An 18,086-nucleotide genomic window follows, 5' to 3' on the forward strand; every position below is an offset into this window, starting at 1 on the left:
ATCCATGTCCTGCGAGTAGAGGCGAGCGACGACGCAAGAGATGAGCTATAAGAGAATGTATTCTAATGGGTATGTTAGCTCGTTATCGAGGGGAATAAAACTAAGGCTCACATCTCAGTCTTGGTAAAAGGACTGAGATGTTCATACGACGTGTACCTTCTTTTAACTACGGGTAGAATAGGAATAAATAAACATATCAGTTTGAAACATAGCGGGAAGGTTTCTCGGCCGAACGGAGCTTGGGTCCGCTCGTACCTACTCCACTGTCAAGCGCCCCTATCATTGTCTGACTCCAACACCATGCACTTCCTGCCAATTGTAGACATGTGCTTAACTATGTCAGACAATTATGATCCTCCTTTTCACTTTGACTGATCTCCTGGGATACCCTTGTTCTGCTGAAGGCCCTTCAGTAGCACCCAAACATCTCAGCTCCTTACAAGAGACTGAGATGTGAGTTAGAACCATCACCTGTATTTACAAAGCTAATGCCATGTTATATTCACATGGGCTGCAACTAATATATATACCATTATCCATTGGACTAGGAATAAAATCTGAAATGTCAGGACTCAGCGATAATGAAAAAAATGAAAGTTGTTATCATGCTTAACTTTCTTAACAAGAGTTGTAGTCCGAGACTCCGAGTCAAGGTGAGTATATTGGTAGTCTGATCTTGTCGATTGCTTATCATTTGATTGAGATATAAGCTAAAGAAATCCGAAACATCGGAGATAATGAATTCAGACTATCGAGTTCAGACTATTGTATTAGACTATTGTATTAGACTATCGAGTTTAGACTTTACTGCTCCTCTTCGTCTTTGGTTTCTTCATCTGTTCAAATGAGTACATGACGAGGGAATATGAAATCGTGACATTTTGAGGCGCAGGAGGAGCTAAGCAAAGGATAATCATGACAGTCCCTGACACCCTAAGCCTGTGGTGAGCACACCATACCTTCTTCGTGTCTCTGTGGGCGGCCAGGTCCACGTTTGTCAAGTACTTCCACTGGTTCTGACTCGTCAGGGTCTCCATCTGCAACAACATTCACTTGCTTCCCAGAGTCCATGGAGGAAGACTGCAACACGTCGTCATCTTCTGGCATTGATAGTTCACCATCACTCGAGAAGCTGTCCGTGAATACGGAGTCCATTGTTGTGAGTATATGCACTTGTTATTTGACTCTATGTACCTGCCTATTATTTATTTGTTTTTTACATTCTCAAAATGTCACTACTGTCAACCTTTTCGCAAACAGCTGTAAATTGACTAGAGAAGAGAATGTGGTGTTGGTTGACAATAATGCAAAGACATTAAAAGCAAACTTTCAATGTCGCTCTGCTGTCCAGCTATATATCTTCCATGAACCTAGTCTGGACCTTGACATATAATGATGAAGTTGTCTATCAGGATGCCCACATTACAAGCAGTTCAGTGGGGCTCTCCAGTAGTCTCCCCATGGTGAGATATGTGCATGCATGCCAGCTTTCCAGGTTGAGGTATAAAAAGGTGAACCTGTTTTATTTTTGATGTTGGTATAGTACAGGAATTGATATAGGGCGCTCTAGGAGGTCAAATAAGGGCTGGGATGGGTTCATATATGTTGTGAAGATATGCTATAATGATATGAAAGCAAGGGTATAATGAATTAAAGGCACCTAGGTTGTGAAAAATGCGAAAATACAAGTGGTGAGTTAAAGGTCAGAGAAAGAATGTGTTCCCTCTTTCCCATAGATTATGACAAATGATGTTCCTATGTTCCCTCTTCCCACGGAGTGTTCCCAATAAATGTTCCTGTGTTCCCTCTTTCCCACAGTGTTCCCACTGTCCTAACCAAATAAAGACATAGTGTTCCCTCTTTCCCACAGATAATGACACATGATGTTCCTGCGTTCCCACTGTCTTAACCAAATAAAGACATAGTGTTCCCTCTTTTCCCACAGAATATTAGTCTTGGTGTTCCTTTGTTCCCTTTACTAACCAAATTAAGATGTTCCCTCCAGGAACATCTATGGTCACCATAGATGCTCGACTCCAATAGATAGGATTCCATGTCGATACTGATGTATAAAAGGATGTTCCTAGTGTTTTTGTATCATATTAAGTGATTGGAGATGGTCTCAGAGTCATCCGGGCCCATGTGAATTGTGATGTGTCAGTTTGCCTGATGCCCCCCCCCACAAAGATCGATTTTTCTAGGCTTCCCATGACTTGTCAGTCCTTCAGGAGCATCCTTCCTGGGGGTTATTGAACCCTCTGAACATGATGGTCAAGCCAGATTTCCCAGAAAAAATCATGTTCTTGAGATATGCAAGATCCCCCTCCCCCTCCTATCTCATATATCTTCATATTATGTGAATACTGATATATCAAAGGATGTTCCTAGTGTTTTTATGATCACAGGAATCGATTGGAGATGGTCCCAGATTATTTCTAGCCTGTTTGAATTGAAATATGTCAGTTTGCCTCATACCCCCCACAAAGATCGATTTTTACAGACTTCCCATGACTTGCCAGTGCTCCAAAAGCATTTTTCCTGGGGGTTCTTGATCCATCTGAACACGATGGTCGAGCCAGATTTCCCAGAAAAAATCGCATTCTTGAGATATACAAGGTCCTCCTCCCCCCTCCTACCTCCTATATTTTGCTGTGCTTGAATTTAACTTAAGACCGATACTGTAAAGGCCTGTCCTAGGGTTTTTTAGGTGTAGGAATCGATTGGTGATGATCCTGGACCACCTGGAGATCAATATTGGTGACATATGGTGGTGGACCCAAAAAGTCAGTATTTTGGCCATATCTCCACAACCCAACCGCCGATTTCTTTAATTGTTGGCTCATATCATTCCTAGAAGTACCCTCCATGATATGTACCAGCCCATGAAAAGAAATTTTTTCACAAGTTTGAAACCTATTTCTGAAATGACCATATAAATGAAAACATACTTTGGCTGCACGAGATAACGCACCCAGTGCTATCTTTGCATATGGATGAACCTGTGGAACTAGATTAGTTCGGTTCTGATCGAGAGGAGGCCTGCATACATCCGCAATCTCTCCGATAACAGAGTCGAATATTGGAGATATGTGTCATCGAAATTGTCAACAACATCGAGATCCTCTTGGGTGCCTTGAAGAACAGAATCCACAATTATCTCAGGTCCCGAAAGTGAATGCATGTGCTTTTCAGCCTCTTGAGCATCCTGAAGTGCCAATTGGGTATTAACCTCCACTTCCACGCCAGACGGAGCCGCCTGAACCTGCATGACCACCAAAATTTAGTGAGAGCACAGAAACTGAAGGGCAAATTTGAGAATCTACCTCGATATTCGAGGGAGCAGGGTTATGGCTACGGGAATCCTTCAAGCGCTTGTTGCAATCTTAGTCGTATTCCAGGATACTCATTACACATGTTCGTGGACTCACCGAGATCCTTAACTTGTCCTTAAAGACCGATCAGCTTTGCCACCGGGTCGGTGCTAGACGAAGGATGTGATGATGTCAGTATTTAGTATTTGGAGTGGAGTGGACAAAACGATCCTCGAAAACCACGTACCGAACTTTCATCAGATGTTGTTGCTTCGTTAGATTTGTGGGTTTGTTGAGTTGAATCCCTCGACAATTTTGCCTTTGGTCGTTGTGAACACCTCTTATGTACATTTGCTTAATGGCAAGGCAGTAAACACAAACTTCGCATGTATGTATCATTTACTATATCGGCGTCAATGTCGCTCGAGCCCGTCGTCGAACTTAGTTGAGATCTGCTTGATTAGATCCCCTGATTCGCAAGTCGCTTGCCGATGTCCATGCGGAGTCATGTGAGAAGCCTGAACGTGATTATGTAGAGTTTGCTAAGGAGTTCCGACTAACCCGGCCGCTCGATCAAGGTAGAGCCTAACAATATCGTGGCCCATATGGTAGTACGGTCAGATTTGCAACCGTGATAGACGAAGTTGACCTACTAACACATACTAACATACTAACATACACCCCACCTTTCATGCTTCCGAGTTGAAACGACATGTACCCAACGACACCTCTCTCTATCCGTCCCAAGAACTGAAAGACCGGGACCAGTCATCACAAATACAGGTGCCAAAGAATGGGAGATAGAGCATATTCTAGACCGCCGACAATGTGGACGCGGATGGCAGTATCTCGTTCGATGGCGCGGGTGCCGACCAGAAGCAGACGTCTGGCTGGCCGCCAGCGAAGTGCAAAACTCAGACGCGCTAGATGAATTCAACAAGACGCTTGGTTCGGACTCCGAGGATGCTTACTACATCAACAGTCACGTGAATATTCCCCATATATACCACTACGTTTCGTCTTACTGAGTCTTGAGATCAGACTCAGGGTCTCTTGCCCACAGGCTACTATCATCTGCCCATTTGTACTACATTCCGAAATTCACAGTTTCGTTCTGTTAATCCTTGACCGACTCGTTTAGTGTTTCCCGCCGCCAGCACGGCGGGCTTCCAAATCACGTAAGTTTTAACATCTCAACCTCAGTTGCGAACGGCCATATAATATAGAACCTTACACCCCACGTGCCAAGCGCATCCTGCAGGAGGTAGCAAGAAGAACGTTGGTTAGGCTTCCTGAAGCCCATTTTGGGTCTCAAATTGCCCTGCGCTTGGCCTCAACCTGTCCTGAACCTCTACAGGGCGGCATTGAGGGAACATATATCTCTAATACAGAAGATGACTGTATGACGTACGGCCGGCCCATGTTCGATGAGAAGTGTCAAAACTGTCCGATACACCTCCTTACACGATCGATGCGATGAAATCGCCCTAATTTGGCCCGCCGAGAACGTCAAAACACGAACCGCGTCGGAATATTCGCCGTCGCGCAAGTTCCATTGAGACTGTACAAACCGGCCAAATACATTATATGATATACTTTCGATCGTGCTGCAAAATGTCACACTCGGTTCACATCATCCAGGACTCGGCATAGTTGAGTGACCCAACCTCTGGACTCAGTCCAACTCATAACCTTTGCCTCCATCAGCAGCGTATCCTACATGTCCCACACAAACTGTGATCTTCCAGGCCTGTATCTCATTCTACGTGAGTTGGCCGATCACGACCCTCAGATTTTTCTGATGATAGCGAATACAGAACGAAGCTACACATCGTCACTCCGCTTTTCCACCTATCGGAATTGTACTTGTGTTGCGACCACCACCACAGAATACCCTATTGTAGACCTGTCTGACATTCTCCTCAGTATGCCCAATCGTGCAAGGTTCAAAGGCACGTGTGTCCACATATGTCGCACTTAACGAATCTGATCGCGACGCACATAGACTTCGTTGCCTTCCTAGTCCGAGAGGGCATCATCATGTTTTTTCTTGATGATGCAGCGAATGGTTATGCACTTGCAGATTCATTCAATGATGAATAGGGATCGTGAACATGCCTGTCAGATCGCAATTTGTTGTCATTTGCAGGAGGACTAGCCTCGGTCTTGGATTTTGATAGAGTAGGCTTAGGAGTTGTGTCCATCATCAGCAAACCGCTAATGAACCCATATGATCGAACCTATTCCAAATTACGCAATTTCCGACCGGAGTATCCTTGGAGTACCCGCAATAGAAGTTTGGCCTCAAAGAAGTTTGTCTATTGCGGCGGAAAGCTGCATTGCATAATGGAAGATGCCATCCACTGTTGGCAGTCGATCTTGCTGAAGGGCTTGCCTGCGAATCTGTGATGCTCGATTGTGTTATTTGGATGATGCTGACGTAGTCCAAGGCGATCCAACGTGATTAACGTTGCCCATGACACATGTTTTCTGCGCCCTTCGTTGGATCTGTCTTTCGCTCGTACCTATGGCAGGGTAAGCGCCAGCTGGGATCTGCTGACCGTTAAGCTCAACTACCAACAGGTGAGATTCATTATACGGGAACCTGGCATCCGGCGCAGGCGCGTATATGTTTCTTGCTGTTTCCTCAAGCTGGGGTTCTTCTGGCGTCAGTTCTCCATGATCAAGGAGCCGAAGAACGTCAACCTCTACTGCGCTAGCAGCCAGCTCTGTTCACAGCTTGTGAGGGTATTGATCCTCAGTCTTTGGTTCCTCATCTGTTGGTAAGCGATTTAACAGTCCTGTGTTTTTACTAAGATATTAAGATTTATGACGGGTTCTCTCGCGTTCAGGAAATATGGCCATTCATGAAACATTGTCAGCGCCTTCTCAGCTTGAGCCATGCCGATTGAAGTCGTCGCCCTGCTGTTCCCAGAACGTGAGTGCGTCGATCCTCATTCGAGCTCGAACCATGCTGATCAAAGTCGTTGCCTACCATTCGCAGCCTGTGAGCGCGTAGATCATCCTTCGAACTCGAGCCATGCTGATCGAGGTCCTTACCCACTGTTCGCAGATTGTGAGGGTGTTGATCCTCTTTCGAGCTCGGGCCCTGGTGATCGACATTGCTGTGAGCGTGTCGATTCTCCTCCGAACTTGAGCCACGCTGATTGCCCATTGTTCGCAGGATGTGAGTGCGTCGGTCTGTCTTCAGGTTCGAGCCATGCCGATCTAAGTCGTTGCCCACTGTATCATCTATTCCATGGCTGCCCAACAGCCAGCGAGGGTGAGTAGTTTTATCGTCCTGTCTGATTGGACGTTGCTGATGCTTTACAACAGCGCAATTCTTCTCCGTCGAAAAGTAGCGATGTTTTCAAGCTGGTCAGCGCAACTGTCATCATTAGCGTACGCACTGATAAATCGCGAACACTTTCTTTAGGACGCTCAAGGAAGGGTGATTAAATCGCTCAGCGTCAGCAAAATCCCCACTGAATATATTTCAAGGTTCTTGATTCGTATCACTTCGGTCGCATCCCGTTGCGCAATGTGGCTGCGACTCCTGATGGTCAGCAGCTGCTGGGTGTGCGTCCACTTCTTGCAGCACCTAATGGGTTGCATCCAAGCCGCACCACTAGGGTTGAAAAATGCATAATAGGTGATCCATAGATCATCCGATTGACTTCATATAACACAGTTTTCAATATGGAGACTAAAGCGTTCGAAAGGTGAGTTACCTTCATCTTTTCAAATATTTTTTACTGACGCCCGTCGTGAACGATGTGCGCGACATTACAATATCCAAAAGGGGTGGAAACGCGCTGGTTTCCTTTGAGCGCAAGGTACTGAGAGCCATGATATCCTCTGATCACTCATTTCATTGCGCCTGTGCCGCTATCGAATAATGGACGCCACGCTTACTGTGCAGGACGTTCACATGACTCCGGTACAAGACTCAGGCCCCTCGATTTCGAGCGAATCACATCGGCTACTCGCGCCCATGTAGCGGTTGTCAGTGTTCGAAGCATCTGATCAAGGTAAATAGAATTCCTTGAAGTAACAAATATTCACAAATTTTGATTTCCGTAGTTCTACGCGTAATAGTACGATGATCTTATATTTTCACTGGGCTTAAACTTAATCGCTCGCCTGAAACTTCGATTGAAACACCGTGTGACTCATTACATTCGATCAAGAGGCGGACATCGCGGTAAATACGGATATACGCAACATGCGAGCACTATTTCAAGTGGTGATCCCTTCATAACATCCTCACAACCCCAGAAGTTGTTTTCGCTCCTTCAAGGTCATTCTACTTGGCGATGGTGAAGACGCGCGCCCGCCACCACCAGCTCAAAAGCTATAAAGTACGTCCTGCGAGTCTCTAACGCTGACCTCTTCTGCTAAGTTGAGCATCGTAGCAATCTACATCGACTGCTATCACCGACTCTGGCGAAGTTGCTCGACATGCTGCTCAACTACGAGGTGCAGCGAAGAGTCGCATTCTGAAAGCGGCAGCGGTTCCTCTCCCTGCCCTTGACGACACAGCACTCGTGCGCACATGGTCTGTCGGGCGCGAAAAACGATTTCTACGCAATATTCGATTTAATATGCAGCTATGGAAGATACACGCACCGACCTACCGCATCTTGGGCGCCGACATCGACATCTTGTCATCTCGTCCCAAACCATCTAATGAAGGTAAAATAAAAGCGCAAACGACCATCGATACCATGGTGAATTGGGAGTCCGACGCTTGTTCTGCGAAATTTTGCGATGAAAAAGGCCAACTGTTGGCGGCGTACTTCGCAAAGCGCATTGAGCGCCGATCTGCAGGCCAGCGCAGAGTCGGTAAGGTAAGTGCCTCACTCACGGTTGCCAGCCGCGGCACTCATACGTTTGCTCTTAGAAAGCGCCAATATATCCCAGCGGTCCCAAGGCGCCAGGTGTAATGGGTCGCACACTAGCGGCCATTGAAGCGGCCGCTGCTGCAGGCCACAAAGTTTTGATTGACGGTATCGAGGTATGTTATTTTTTAATTTCGGCTAACATAGTGCTTATACAGTTGTAGGATGATTTGCTCGACGATGCTTTGTTTGCGACGCAGGTCCTGCACCATTTCTGCCACCCAGAAAAATCGCAGAAGGATGGTCGTCATGATTTCGAGGACTTCCTTATGAGATACCGGCGAAGGCCGGATGAAACAGCAGATGAATGCACGCAAGAGGAGGGAGAGTGGGATTTTGATCATGATGGGCTTACCTATAGGTTTGCCGATGAATACGAATCATCGGAGCGCACCGGTGTGACTCACCTCGTACATGCGTGGCACATGCAGGGCCATCATACCAGCAAGGTATTTTCACTTTCTTGAATAGCTTAACTGTATTGAAGATTTTTCAGAGTCCTTTGAAGCCTTCAGCGGACATGATAAGGAACGCCCAAGTTACGCAAGCAGTGCAATGGTACCTTGCGTACACTCGGCCGCTTGCCCTGAGCTTGGAAGAAATGTTTAAAGTATCATGGCCTGCATACTACGAAAGGTACCGAGCGGCCTTCGAAGCAGGTGTATGGGTTGAAGACGATCCTGGACCATGGCTAGGGAGGGCCATTGTGTGGAAGTTACAGGTTCTTCCGCATCGCGATGGCCTGGATGGTGGGCCTACTGCCATATTCTGTCTTGGGAGCTTCAGTGGTGGCGAGTGTTATTTGCCAGATTTAAATCTCAAACTTCAGTAGGTTTTCAAATTTACATTGCTAGAAACGTGCTAAATGACCTAAGGTATCGCCCTGGGGATGTCTTAATTTTTCTTTCAGGTGATTTATATCATGCGGTTGGAGAGTGGAAAGCAACACCAGGAGTTTCTGCTCGAGGTATCACACCGGGGCGCATCGGCAATGTGTTTTTTACCCCCGCCGATTCCCTGCGTGCTTTGGAAAACCGGCCTCCTAGGTGGTCCAAAAAAAACCGCCGGCGGTACACTTCCCTCGTCATCTTGAGATTCATATGTGATGGACTGACATCGCAGTCAAGCTACACAGTTTTCCTGACTTACTTTTTTGTATGCTACGTAGACCCAACTACTGCTTACTACAAGTTCTTTACCATGCCGCTTAGATTCATCCCCTTCTGCACCTTCGCAATTTAACCCATTTTGATATCGAGGCAGCACGTCTGACGTTTATCTTTGTTTAATTTTGTACCAGCCCTCGAAGGCATGGGCAAGACTAGCCTGCGCAAAGCTCGAAATAAACACAGTCCTTGATCCCCACGAAATTCGCAGGAGCGTAGCCAAAACTTCTTCAAAGAAGGAGCAAAAGCAGCGTTCCAGGGAACAGATCAACCAAGCTAGACATGCTATTGATTCGTTGGGCGCAATATTGACACTGTCGTTGTGGACGAAGAAAAACTGCTATTGAATGCATCGACGTGCGTTTCTCTGCCTTCTGTCTTTGTCTTTCTACATTATGTCAAAACATTGTAGTACACGCGCACTCAGGGCGCCAGTCAAGCAACTTTCCTCCCGCTTGACACGATCAGCACCAAGCCAGTCAACAACAAGTTCCGCTCATTTGCTAGAGGCGCATGTCTCGCTGCGGATGTGATCCAGTATGAGCCTGCCGTAGAGCGTGCAATGCTCCATGCGTGTGGGAGTGCACTTGTATGTGATACCGTGGATGTGGCGAGGTATGTGTGCTGGGAGTGGACATCATGTTAAGATTTGGGCAGCTGTTACATCGGAGGGCACTGCTATCCACAAGGGGCTTATTACTGGTGAGAGCAGTACGCACGGGGGAGGAAAGAAGTGGGAGGAGAAGGACGTGCAAGGTAGGCAGCTTACCAACCATGGCGTCTCACACTCATTTATCTGCAGGCCTTACACGTCTTCGTGACAATCTTGTGGCAACTTCAGGAATTGAATCGCTCGAAACCGAGGGGCAAGGCAGACGAAAACGTCATCGCCGAGATTACACGACTAGAGAGTGCTGTAGCTGTTGTAAGAGATGATCTGGTACGTTCTTGTTATCGGTGGCATTACAATAGTCTCATTGTTCTTTACTCAAGCACCTGCAAATCCTGGTACAACGGTATCAGAGAGGAGCTAAAGTACGTCGAGCGGGAGCTCAAGAAGCTCTATCCCGAGCTCAAAAAGGTTCACGACCCGCGTGGATGGTCCGGATATGTTGCACTTTAGCATTCACCTTTTCTTGTTCCTCGCTCGCTTTTCTGTTTTGCTAGCGGAGGCGTGAACGATTGTTATAAACATTGACAACACGGAGACCACCTTTCCTAGTTCCATTGTTGAGACATTCTCGGATAGAGTCCAAGACTGACACTCACCAGCCCGCACAACCTGTTGGCATCGACCATTTTTGCCTTGATCACGCTCCAATCTCTTTCTGACACTGCAACCCGGAGCGTCAAGCCCATACCTAGAATTCAAAGGTCAAGAGCGATATGAGAATTACAGTGCAATGACTGTCGCTCGAGACCCACTCTTCAGTAGACCTTCACGCAGAAGTCATATCCGCGCACCTAACCTGATTATTGCAGCGACGACGGAGGGAGTGAAAACCTCGAACGGCAGAGCGACAAGGAAATGAACCAAGGTCTGATCACACTGCAAATCGTGAGGCATTGTATCATCCGTTTGAGTTGGTCTGAACAAGTGTTTCTGTGAGTGATAATCTAGGCTGTAAAGCTGACCACTTACCAGCGACTTGGATACCACAAAGATTTCTTGCGATTTCTTGCATTACTGGGCTTGCATACATAGTCCCAAAGGCATGTTGAGGACTGAATTTCTATAATCAGGTTAGATGCGCGGATGTGACTTCCGCGTGAAGGTCTAGATTATAGGGGTGACGCTTGCAGGGGTGGGCCCGACGCACCAAATATGTAGGTCAGCGCTGAGGGGGTTATTGTCGAGGGTACAATGACAAACTCTACTTGCATAAGGCTCCCGCATTGGCAGAGCTCGATACTGCATTGGATACGCTCGGCACTGTTGGACTATCGTACGTTATAGTCCAGCATAGTCCAACCATATAGAAGCTTATCCAACATTGTCATTAATTTATATGTTGTGGGGCATGAAATATAAATCTCATCATGCAAACACTTATTGAAGCTCGCCGGGGTTCAGGAAGATGGTAATCCACTGCCGCTCGTCACCCAGATTGTGCACTTGGCAGGTTGGAGCAATGCAAGCAGGGATTGTAACCACGTGCCTGAGGTCAGCGCTGAGGGAGTTATTGTCGAGGGTACAATGACAAGCTCTACTTGCATAAGGCAACCGCATCGGCAGAGCTCGATACTGCATTGGATACGCTCAGCGCTGTTGGACCATCGTACGTTATAGTCCAGCACAGTCCAACTATATAAACGTTTATCTGACACTGTCGTTAGTTCGGAGGTTGCAGATGAAGCAAAAGCAGTTAAAGGCTACATGCCACTACCAGGGTAAGACAGGATTGTAGTATATTGCAGCTGGTCCTTGAGTAGGCGATGGTGGTTGGTCTCGGCAACTTAATATGGCAATATGTGCCATTTTGGTGATAAACTGGTGACTGAACTGTCACGATTATACATTTGACGGTTTCGATCCAACTAAGTCCAAGTATTCAAAGCTTGCTCATGAGGGGTACAATTTTGATGGTTATTGTGCATATTTTAGATCAGATAAAGGCTTCTAATTATTTATCGTTTTCGGGTCGTTTACCTGATGCAGGAACAGACATATAACGCGCACTCAGAACTTGTAATAGCATAAGGAAAACTGAATGATCACGTGGTTCGATTTTGTAAGCAACAGGCTTGCATCAGCGTCTCGCACTTACTACTCCAGACACAGATGGCCCAGTGACTTAGAGCAAGTCATAACGCTCTCGAGATCATTCATGTCTTCATCCGCCAAGCCCAGTGAGTGTCCCTCTGTTCACACATGCTCAACATTTACCGTGTAGTCTGCACGCTTCTTAATTACTTCAACTCCATCCCTAACAGCCGGCGTCACTCCTCTCTATCAAGCTCGCGGTGCAATATGCTCAGCTTCGCGAGATCGAAAGCATGCGTATCATAGCGCTTGGGCATCATAACCGGAACCTTCAAACACGGTATGTTATGCTCAGTTCACGCAACACATCGCTGTCTTGTTATCGCTACATAGAGCTCTCGTCGGACCCCACCATTCGCTCGCATCATGCAGCGCTTTACGACACCCTTCTCCAGCAGAACCTCCTGCGCCTCGTTGAGCCGTACCCGGTAGTAGAAATTGAGTACGTTGCCAAACTTGAGGAGTACATCAAAAAGTGAGTGGCGATGTTTCTTCCATTACGATATGCTCATGTGGCTAATTTTGACATTCAGGATCCACTAGTCTGATCCCTACTCCCTACAACTATCCGCCGCCGTCACACGTCGCTCTATGGTTCACCTTTCTCGTCTTTTCCTTCCCCAAGAAGCTCTCTTCTGAGCTCAAAAAGGTTCGCGCGACTGTGTAGCAGACCCAGAGGTATCTGACTGGAATTTCAGGCTCAAACCTCACACTCAAAACTCTCCTCGCAAATTGCAAAACTCCGATCTGATCAACCCAGCCGAAGACGGCGTTTTGCCTCGTTTTGCTCCCAGATCGGCATCGGGAATGTTCGGGAGTACGAGGAGCATCAGTTGAAAGTCGCCGAGGAGGAGAGTCAGGCGCAACTTGGATTTGATCAGTAGTTTGCGAGGCTGATGCGCCAGTGAGTTTTCTTTTTCGCGGTTTTGAGGGTGAGGGACGGACTAACATGTGTGTGCAGGTCTCAGTTTGAAGAGGAGCAATTGAAGCTGACACTTTCCTACTCGCGGACGCGCACCTCCCCCACCAATTCCCCATGCAACCCGACCACCCCCGTCTCCCTATATGCCTCTGGCACCACCTCACTCTTTAATGCCTCGCCATGCACCACGTCCTCCACCTATGCCCGTTTCGCAATTCATTTCAAAGCCATCCAATATTCAATCGTCATCCAGGAACAATCACAATCACACTAGTTCAGTCCCACAGACACGGGAATCACCAACATTCCCATTCGACATCTGCCATGCCTCAGACCATTCGGCGCACCACCTCGCAGCAGCTTCGTTTCGCGCCACCCACCCAGCCTTCAAACCATTCACTTCACTGCACAAGCAGTTCGCAAAACCTGCACTTTCTGAATCAGCCTCCAACCCATTCACTTCAACGCGCACCCAGTTCGCAAAACCTTCACCGCTCATATTCTTCACAACATCTTCGTTCGCAAACACCTCACGCAGGTCCCTCCGGTAATGGTCACCGACCGCGCGGAAACTCGGGAAGCAGCACGCACAGGCCCGTCATCATTGCTCAACGCCAGGTCCAGCCCCGTATCCACCAACACATCGTGCACCATAACGGTCACGATCATTTCCAATATTCAAAGTGCTCCGGGCGGAAGAAAGTGCTCTGCATGAGTGAAGACACCACACTATTGAATCTCAGTCGCAGATATTGACCCCGTCACGATTAAACCAGACACCCCCGGGCCTCAAATCTCACCAGTTTCCTCAAATAGCGTCAAGCTGCCATCTGTTCGGGGGGGATTACGGTCGCCGAGTCCAATACCGTCTCTCGGAGAATCGACTACCCCAACGCAATCGAATTCTTCTACGGTGGGCATTGTGTTGTCTCTAGTACTGATTACTACTCCTTTGAAGAGTATGCACCTTCGAATTCTGCTGCAAATTCCTACTAACGACACCCACAAACACATTTACAGGTTCCAGGTCTTTATTCTCGCTATCCTCGCCACGCGTATGCATCTCCATCTCTGGAATATTGACCGGGACGTGCATGGGGGTTCTGACGCCTCATGATTTCTCTGTCCGATGTACCATCTGCAGACCATGCAGTGTGACGTCTTATCGCGCCACTATAAGGAAAGCTCTGCCATTAGCATTGGACGCCCGCAGTCTCATTGAGGACTGCGACATAGTACACTTTGACTTGGGTTCTGGTTCCCTTTCTGTCAATTTTTAATGTTTATTTTCGCACATCACAATGTCTGCCTGTATTCATATCTTTCGTCGTCGCCACTACGCATCACTATTTGACCTTGCGTTTTGGCCAGTGCCTTCGCCCTTTGACTTATAGGTGCGCATACACTTCTTGTATAGCCATTAAACTCAATTCTTCTCAGTAATCGTCCGCTACCGTCTGTCCGAAAGTGTGACAGGCGTGTTTGTGACAGAGTCGCGTCAGTGCCACTTAGGGTAAGCAACTGCCAGTAAGACCAATATTTCGAGTTGGCTTGGTCAAGATGCCTCTCATCCACGTAGAAGTGAGCGATTTCAAGTCGTATCGGTGTGCCCATGTAATACCTTGTCAAAAACTAATTCATATATCTAATCACCGGCTCTACCCATTCCTTTCCAGGGGCCACCAAGTGATCGGACCCTGCAAGAACTTCACCTCCGTTATCGGTCCCAATGGCGCTGGAAAATCAAATCTCATGGATGTAATCTCTTTTGTGCTTGGTGTAAAGAGTGCGCAGTAGAGGACGCTCAGGGACTTGAGAAGAAACGACTAAAAGCGCAAGCAGAAGAGAGAGAAGCAAAAGAGAAGGCAGAGAAACACGAACGAAGGCTCCAGGACAGCAAAAACATTGTGCTTACTGAAGATCCATCCCTCCCTCAATCTGTCAAGGTAATCATGTTGATAAATCATAAATATCCTGCTTATTTCCAAATCATACAGTCCAAGATCGTAAAACTGGAGTCCCCTTCGCGGGCAGCGCGTCCGGGTATCTGGGTGGGTTCACAGGCGGCGCGATCAGCAAGAAATCATGTTTATTGTCCTGCGGGACGGGACAGGATATCTGCAGGCTGTTCTTACTGGGAATGCGGTAAATCTTGCAGCTCACAGTTTTGGTCTTTAGATCTGATTTGTGCCTCAGAACAAAACATATGATGCTGTAACATTACAGCTAGAGGCATCAGTTGAGCTGACTGGCACGCTCAAGACCGTTCCTGAAGGCCAGCGCGCCCCTGGAGGACACGAACTAGTCGTTGACTATTGGCGTGTCCTTGGTGCCGCTCCCGGTGCCAAGGAAGCATTTACTAACAGACTCAACGAGATTCGAGTTGTTGGCGATGACATTGTGGATGTCGCTATCGTGGCCCTCAGGTTGGTTACAACATCTGTAACTCTACCACCGAGAACCAGAATTCCGCATGCCACACCTCAATGGTGAACCACATCGACAGTGAGTCTCTTGCTAACACTGCACGCATTAATCGCTCATAATTACAATTTTTTATTTTCTTGTTTTTACTGAGCAGGAGGAGGTTGCATGGCGCTGCTGGTGCACGAAGCCTGGCCACAGCACTCGTCTCGTTCCCAATGGTACCCTTCAGAGCGTTCAGTTACTCCGCATGTTGGAGTACATCCAGATTCGCTGGTTTCATTGACCAGACTCAGATTGGCGTGAATGCTCAAGACTGTGGAGGTCAACTCGCTCTTCACGGTGCTGATCTTGTGAGTCTCCGACCTCCTTCGATCAGGGTTAAGCTGACTTTATCCAGCGTGTGTACTCTAATGCGTTCCCAAGCAACAACGGCGATAATAACACCGACCAGCAAGTCATCGACTGGACCAAGTAAGTCGTTCATCTCAAGTCAATTCCCGTTCTTTTTCTCACGTGCCGTAGCTTCACATCCATCGCCTCATCTATCGCGCACCCAATGTCGCATGGAACTCGCCTACATATCATCTTCTGTGGATCACGAGACTTTCGTCAGCGCTGCAGTCAATATAAGTGCAGGCAGCACGCGTCCTCGACGAAATTCTTATTATGGTCCCGCGTAACATGCCATTTGTTGGAGATCTGCAGCCCAAAGTTCAACGCCGCATTCTCGAAGTTCTATTTACACAGATAGTACCCGCATCATCCGACATCCCAGAGACAAGCACCAACATCAAGCTCCGACAAATGGGGTTGGAGACCATGCACCAAATCCTACAAGCATCTAGTTTGTTAACATTGGTCTCCAAAATTGTGTTCTCCCTGCGAACCGTATTTGATCCTATCAATGGGCAACTAACTGACACTCGGACTCGGTGAGTTGTTTCGCCAATCGGAGAATCGTGGCTAACTGTTTTCAATCAGGTTCCTTGGGAATCGGCCAGTCAGACTGGTTCGTGTTCAAATTCAGGGAACCCAGCCGTCCTAGCGCTCTCGTCCAGATCCTGGTTGAATTACACGCATCAAAATCTCATGCATATCACTCCTTTGATTTTTGATAACTTGGACTGTGCATGGAGTTTTTGGGCGGCTTTGAGTACTCGGATATCCCCATGCACAACTACGAACATCGACGGCGAGCTTGTCCATATCCCCATGGCTACTGCTGAGGGTACACTTGTTGCCTCTACTTCGCGTGGTCCTGCAAACCGTCAATGTGGTCCCACGAGCAAACTTCACATTTTAATTCCCTGCCCTGGAGCCTACTTTATCCCTGCATGATCTCGAGAAACTCCATGGCATCATCAATCTGGAGAAGGTTGTCGTCGTCACTGGATTCGCTGAAGTCGGTCCTTGGGGTAGTTCGCGAACTCGTTGGGAAATGGAGGCACGAGGCGTGTCCACGATTGAGGGCTGGATCGAGATGGCCTAGCTTATGGGTTACATGAAGCACTTCGATGGGTAAGACTGGCGAGCTCATCGACGACAAGGACGTCAGAAGCTGCTACGAGAAGGAGATTTTGAGCATGCTGGTGTGCGGATGATTAGTTAGTCACGTCCCAACCTTTATCAGACAGTTTTCGATCTCCCCGCAGAGCCCGAGTTGTTCCGCGGCTATAATCCCAAGAAGAAAGTCTTCAACCAAGAGATCGAGCTTGTTCATGGTTTGGAAGCAATCTAAGTCGCACAATCTGAGGCCGAGAAGTTCAAGTATGAGCATGGCGACAAATGCGGCATATGGACCGGAGAAAGTGACCAGTGGTTCGTCAAGTTCAAGAAGCGTACGCGCGTATTTGTCCCCAAGGCGTTCAAATTCAGTCGCCTCATTGCTGGTAAAATTCCAGGCTCCTACCCACCGCAGCTGGAGAGGTTCGAGGACGATCTGCTATATCTTGAGTGTTGCGTTACATCAGTATTCCCATGGTACCGTCCTCGAACCTCTCCAGCTGCGGTGGGTAGGAGCCTGGTAAAATTCCCACTGGACATCACTCAAACAGATCGCGCCACTCTCTGGGCCCTTTTCTGCACTGCTGAGGCTTTGTACATGTCTTCCAGGAATAACCGATTCCTACGAACTATATAACTACTACCACCCCTCTGAAGTTGGCGCTTGCATCTGCAGCGGCATGGGTGGCACGGAAAGTCTCACGCAAATGTTCAAAGACCGTCGCGAAGAGAAAGACGTTCAGAACAATATTTCGCAGGAGACGTTAGTCCACATTTACTTTCCCTGGCGAATATACATAATACCCTATCACCAGGTAGACGGCCATAGGCCACTTTTCAAATTTCAAGACTTCATTCTAAGCTAATGCCTGCCTTTACAACATGCTGCAACGCGTCAAACTGCTACTCAGCAACTTGAGAGCGCTACTAGGGAGAACTACGTACGTTCAATCACTCTTTTGTTCATTAGCCTTTAGCATGCTCAGACTTCTCACAGCCAGTTTATATGTTGATGTTATCAGGTGAGCTCCGCAACGAGAATTCTCAAATCCATACCCACAATGCTGCTAGTCTTGCATTGAATAATGCACT

At 47.6% G+C, this 18,086-nt stretch overlaps 5 protein-coding genes across 5 annotated transcripts; 4 read left to right on the plus strand and 1 right to left on the minus strand.

The window, feature by feature from the left end:
- Nucleotides 1–2,264: 2,264 nt before the first annotated feature.
- On the plus strand, nt 2,265–4,791 carry DFJ58DRAFT_847307 (uncharacterized protein; the record flags this gene model as incomplete). Its single annotated transcript, XM_041393439.1, has 12 exons — nt 2,265–2,299; nt 2,389–2,458; nt 2,501–2,616; nt 2,708–2,783; nt 3,071–3,171; nt 3,193–3,414; nt 3,454–3,502; nt 3,591–3,699; nt 3,776–3,889; nt 4,095–4,297; nt 4,453–4,489; nt 4,538–4,791. The coding sequence occupies 12 exons, from the start codon at nt 2,265–2,267 to the stop codon at nt 4,789–4,791; spliced, it is 1,386 nt and encodes a 461-aa protein (XP_041236583.1).
- A 3,804-nt stretch (nt 4,792–8,595) lies between these two features.
- Nucleotides 8,596–9,265, plus strand: DFJ58DRAFT_613903 (uncharacterized protein; the record flags this gene model as incomplete). Its single annotated transcript, XM_041380927.1, has 3 exons — nt 8,596–8,661; nt 8,709–9,040; nt 9,088–9,265. Coding segments are annotated over 3 exons (576 nt in total), but the record flags the coding sequence as incomplete, so codon positions are not given.
- A 2,941-nt stretch (nt 9,266–12,206) lies between these two features.
- DFJ58DRAFT_847309 (uncharacterized protein) lies at nt 12,207–13,026 on the plus strand (the record flags this gene model as incomplete). The annotated part of the gene is made up of 4 exons (XM_041393440.1): nt 12,207–12,228; nt 12,476–12,617; nt 12,686–12,791; nt 12,841–13,026. The coding sequence occupies 4 exons, from the start codon at nt 12,207–12,209 to the stop codon at nt 13,024–13,026; spliced, it is 456 nt and encodes a 151-aa protein (XP_041236585.1).
- Nucleotides 13,027–14,624: 1,598 nt separating this feature from the next.
- DFJ58DRAFT_867350 (RecF/RecN/SMC N terminal domain-containing protein) lies at nt 14,625–16,616 on the plus strand (the record flags this gene model as incomplete). The annotated part of the gene is made up of 11 exons (XM_041394207.1): nt 14,625–14,668; nt 14,741–14,850; nt 14,907–15,010; nt 15,062–15,115; nt 15,189–15,209; nt 15,261–15,490; nt 15,646–15,841; nt 15,889–15,962; nt 16,014–16,081; nt 16,132–16,423; nt 16,473–16,616. 11 exons carry the CDS (start codon nt 14,625–14,627, stop codon nt 16,534–16,536), a joined length of 1,257 nt encoding a protein of 418 aa, XP_041236586.1. The 3' UTR covers nt 16,537–16,616.
- Nucleotides 16,617–16,815: 199 nt separating this feature from the next.
- DFJ58DRAFT_735415 (uncharacterized protein) lies at nt 16,816–17,534 on the minus strand (the record flags this gene model as incomplete). Its single annotated transcript, XM_041386630.1, has 3 exons — nt 16,816–17,052; nt 17,113–17,430; nt 17,487–17,534. 3 exons carry the CDS (start codon nt 17,532–17,534, stop codon nt 16,816–16,818), a joined length of 603 nt encoding a protein of 200 aa, XP_041236587.1.
- Between the last annotated feature and the right edge of the window lie 552 nt (nt 17,535–18,086).

The sequence above is a fragment of the Suillus subalutaceus genome (assembly GCF_016647625.1).
Source record: "Suillus subalutaceus strain FC151 chromosome Unknown DFJ58scaffold_213, whole genome shotgun sequence".
In the NCBI taxonomy this organism is placed as follows: domain Eukaryota; kingdom Fungi; phylum Basidiomycota; class Agaricomycetes; order Boletales; family Suillaceae; genus Suillus; species Suillus subalutaceus.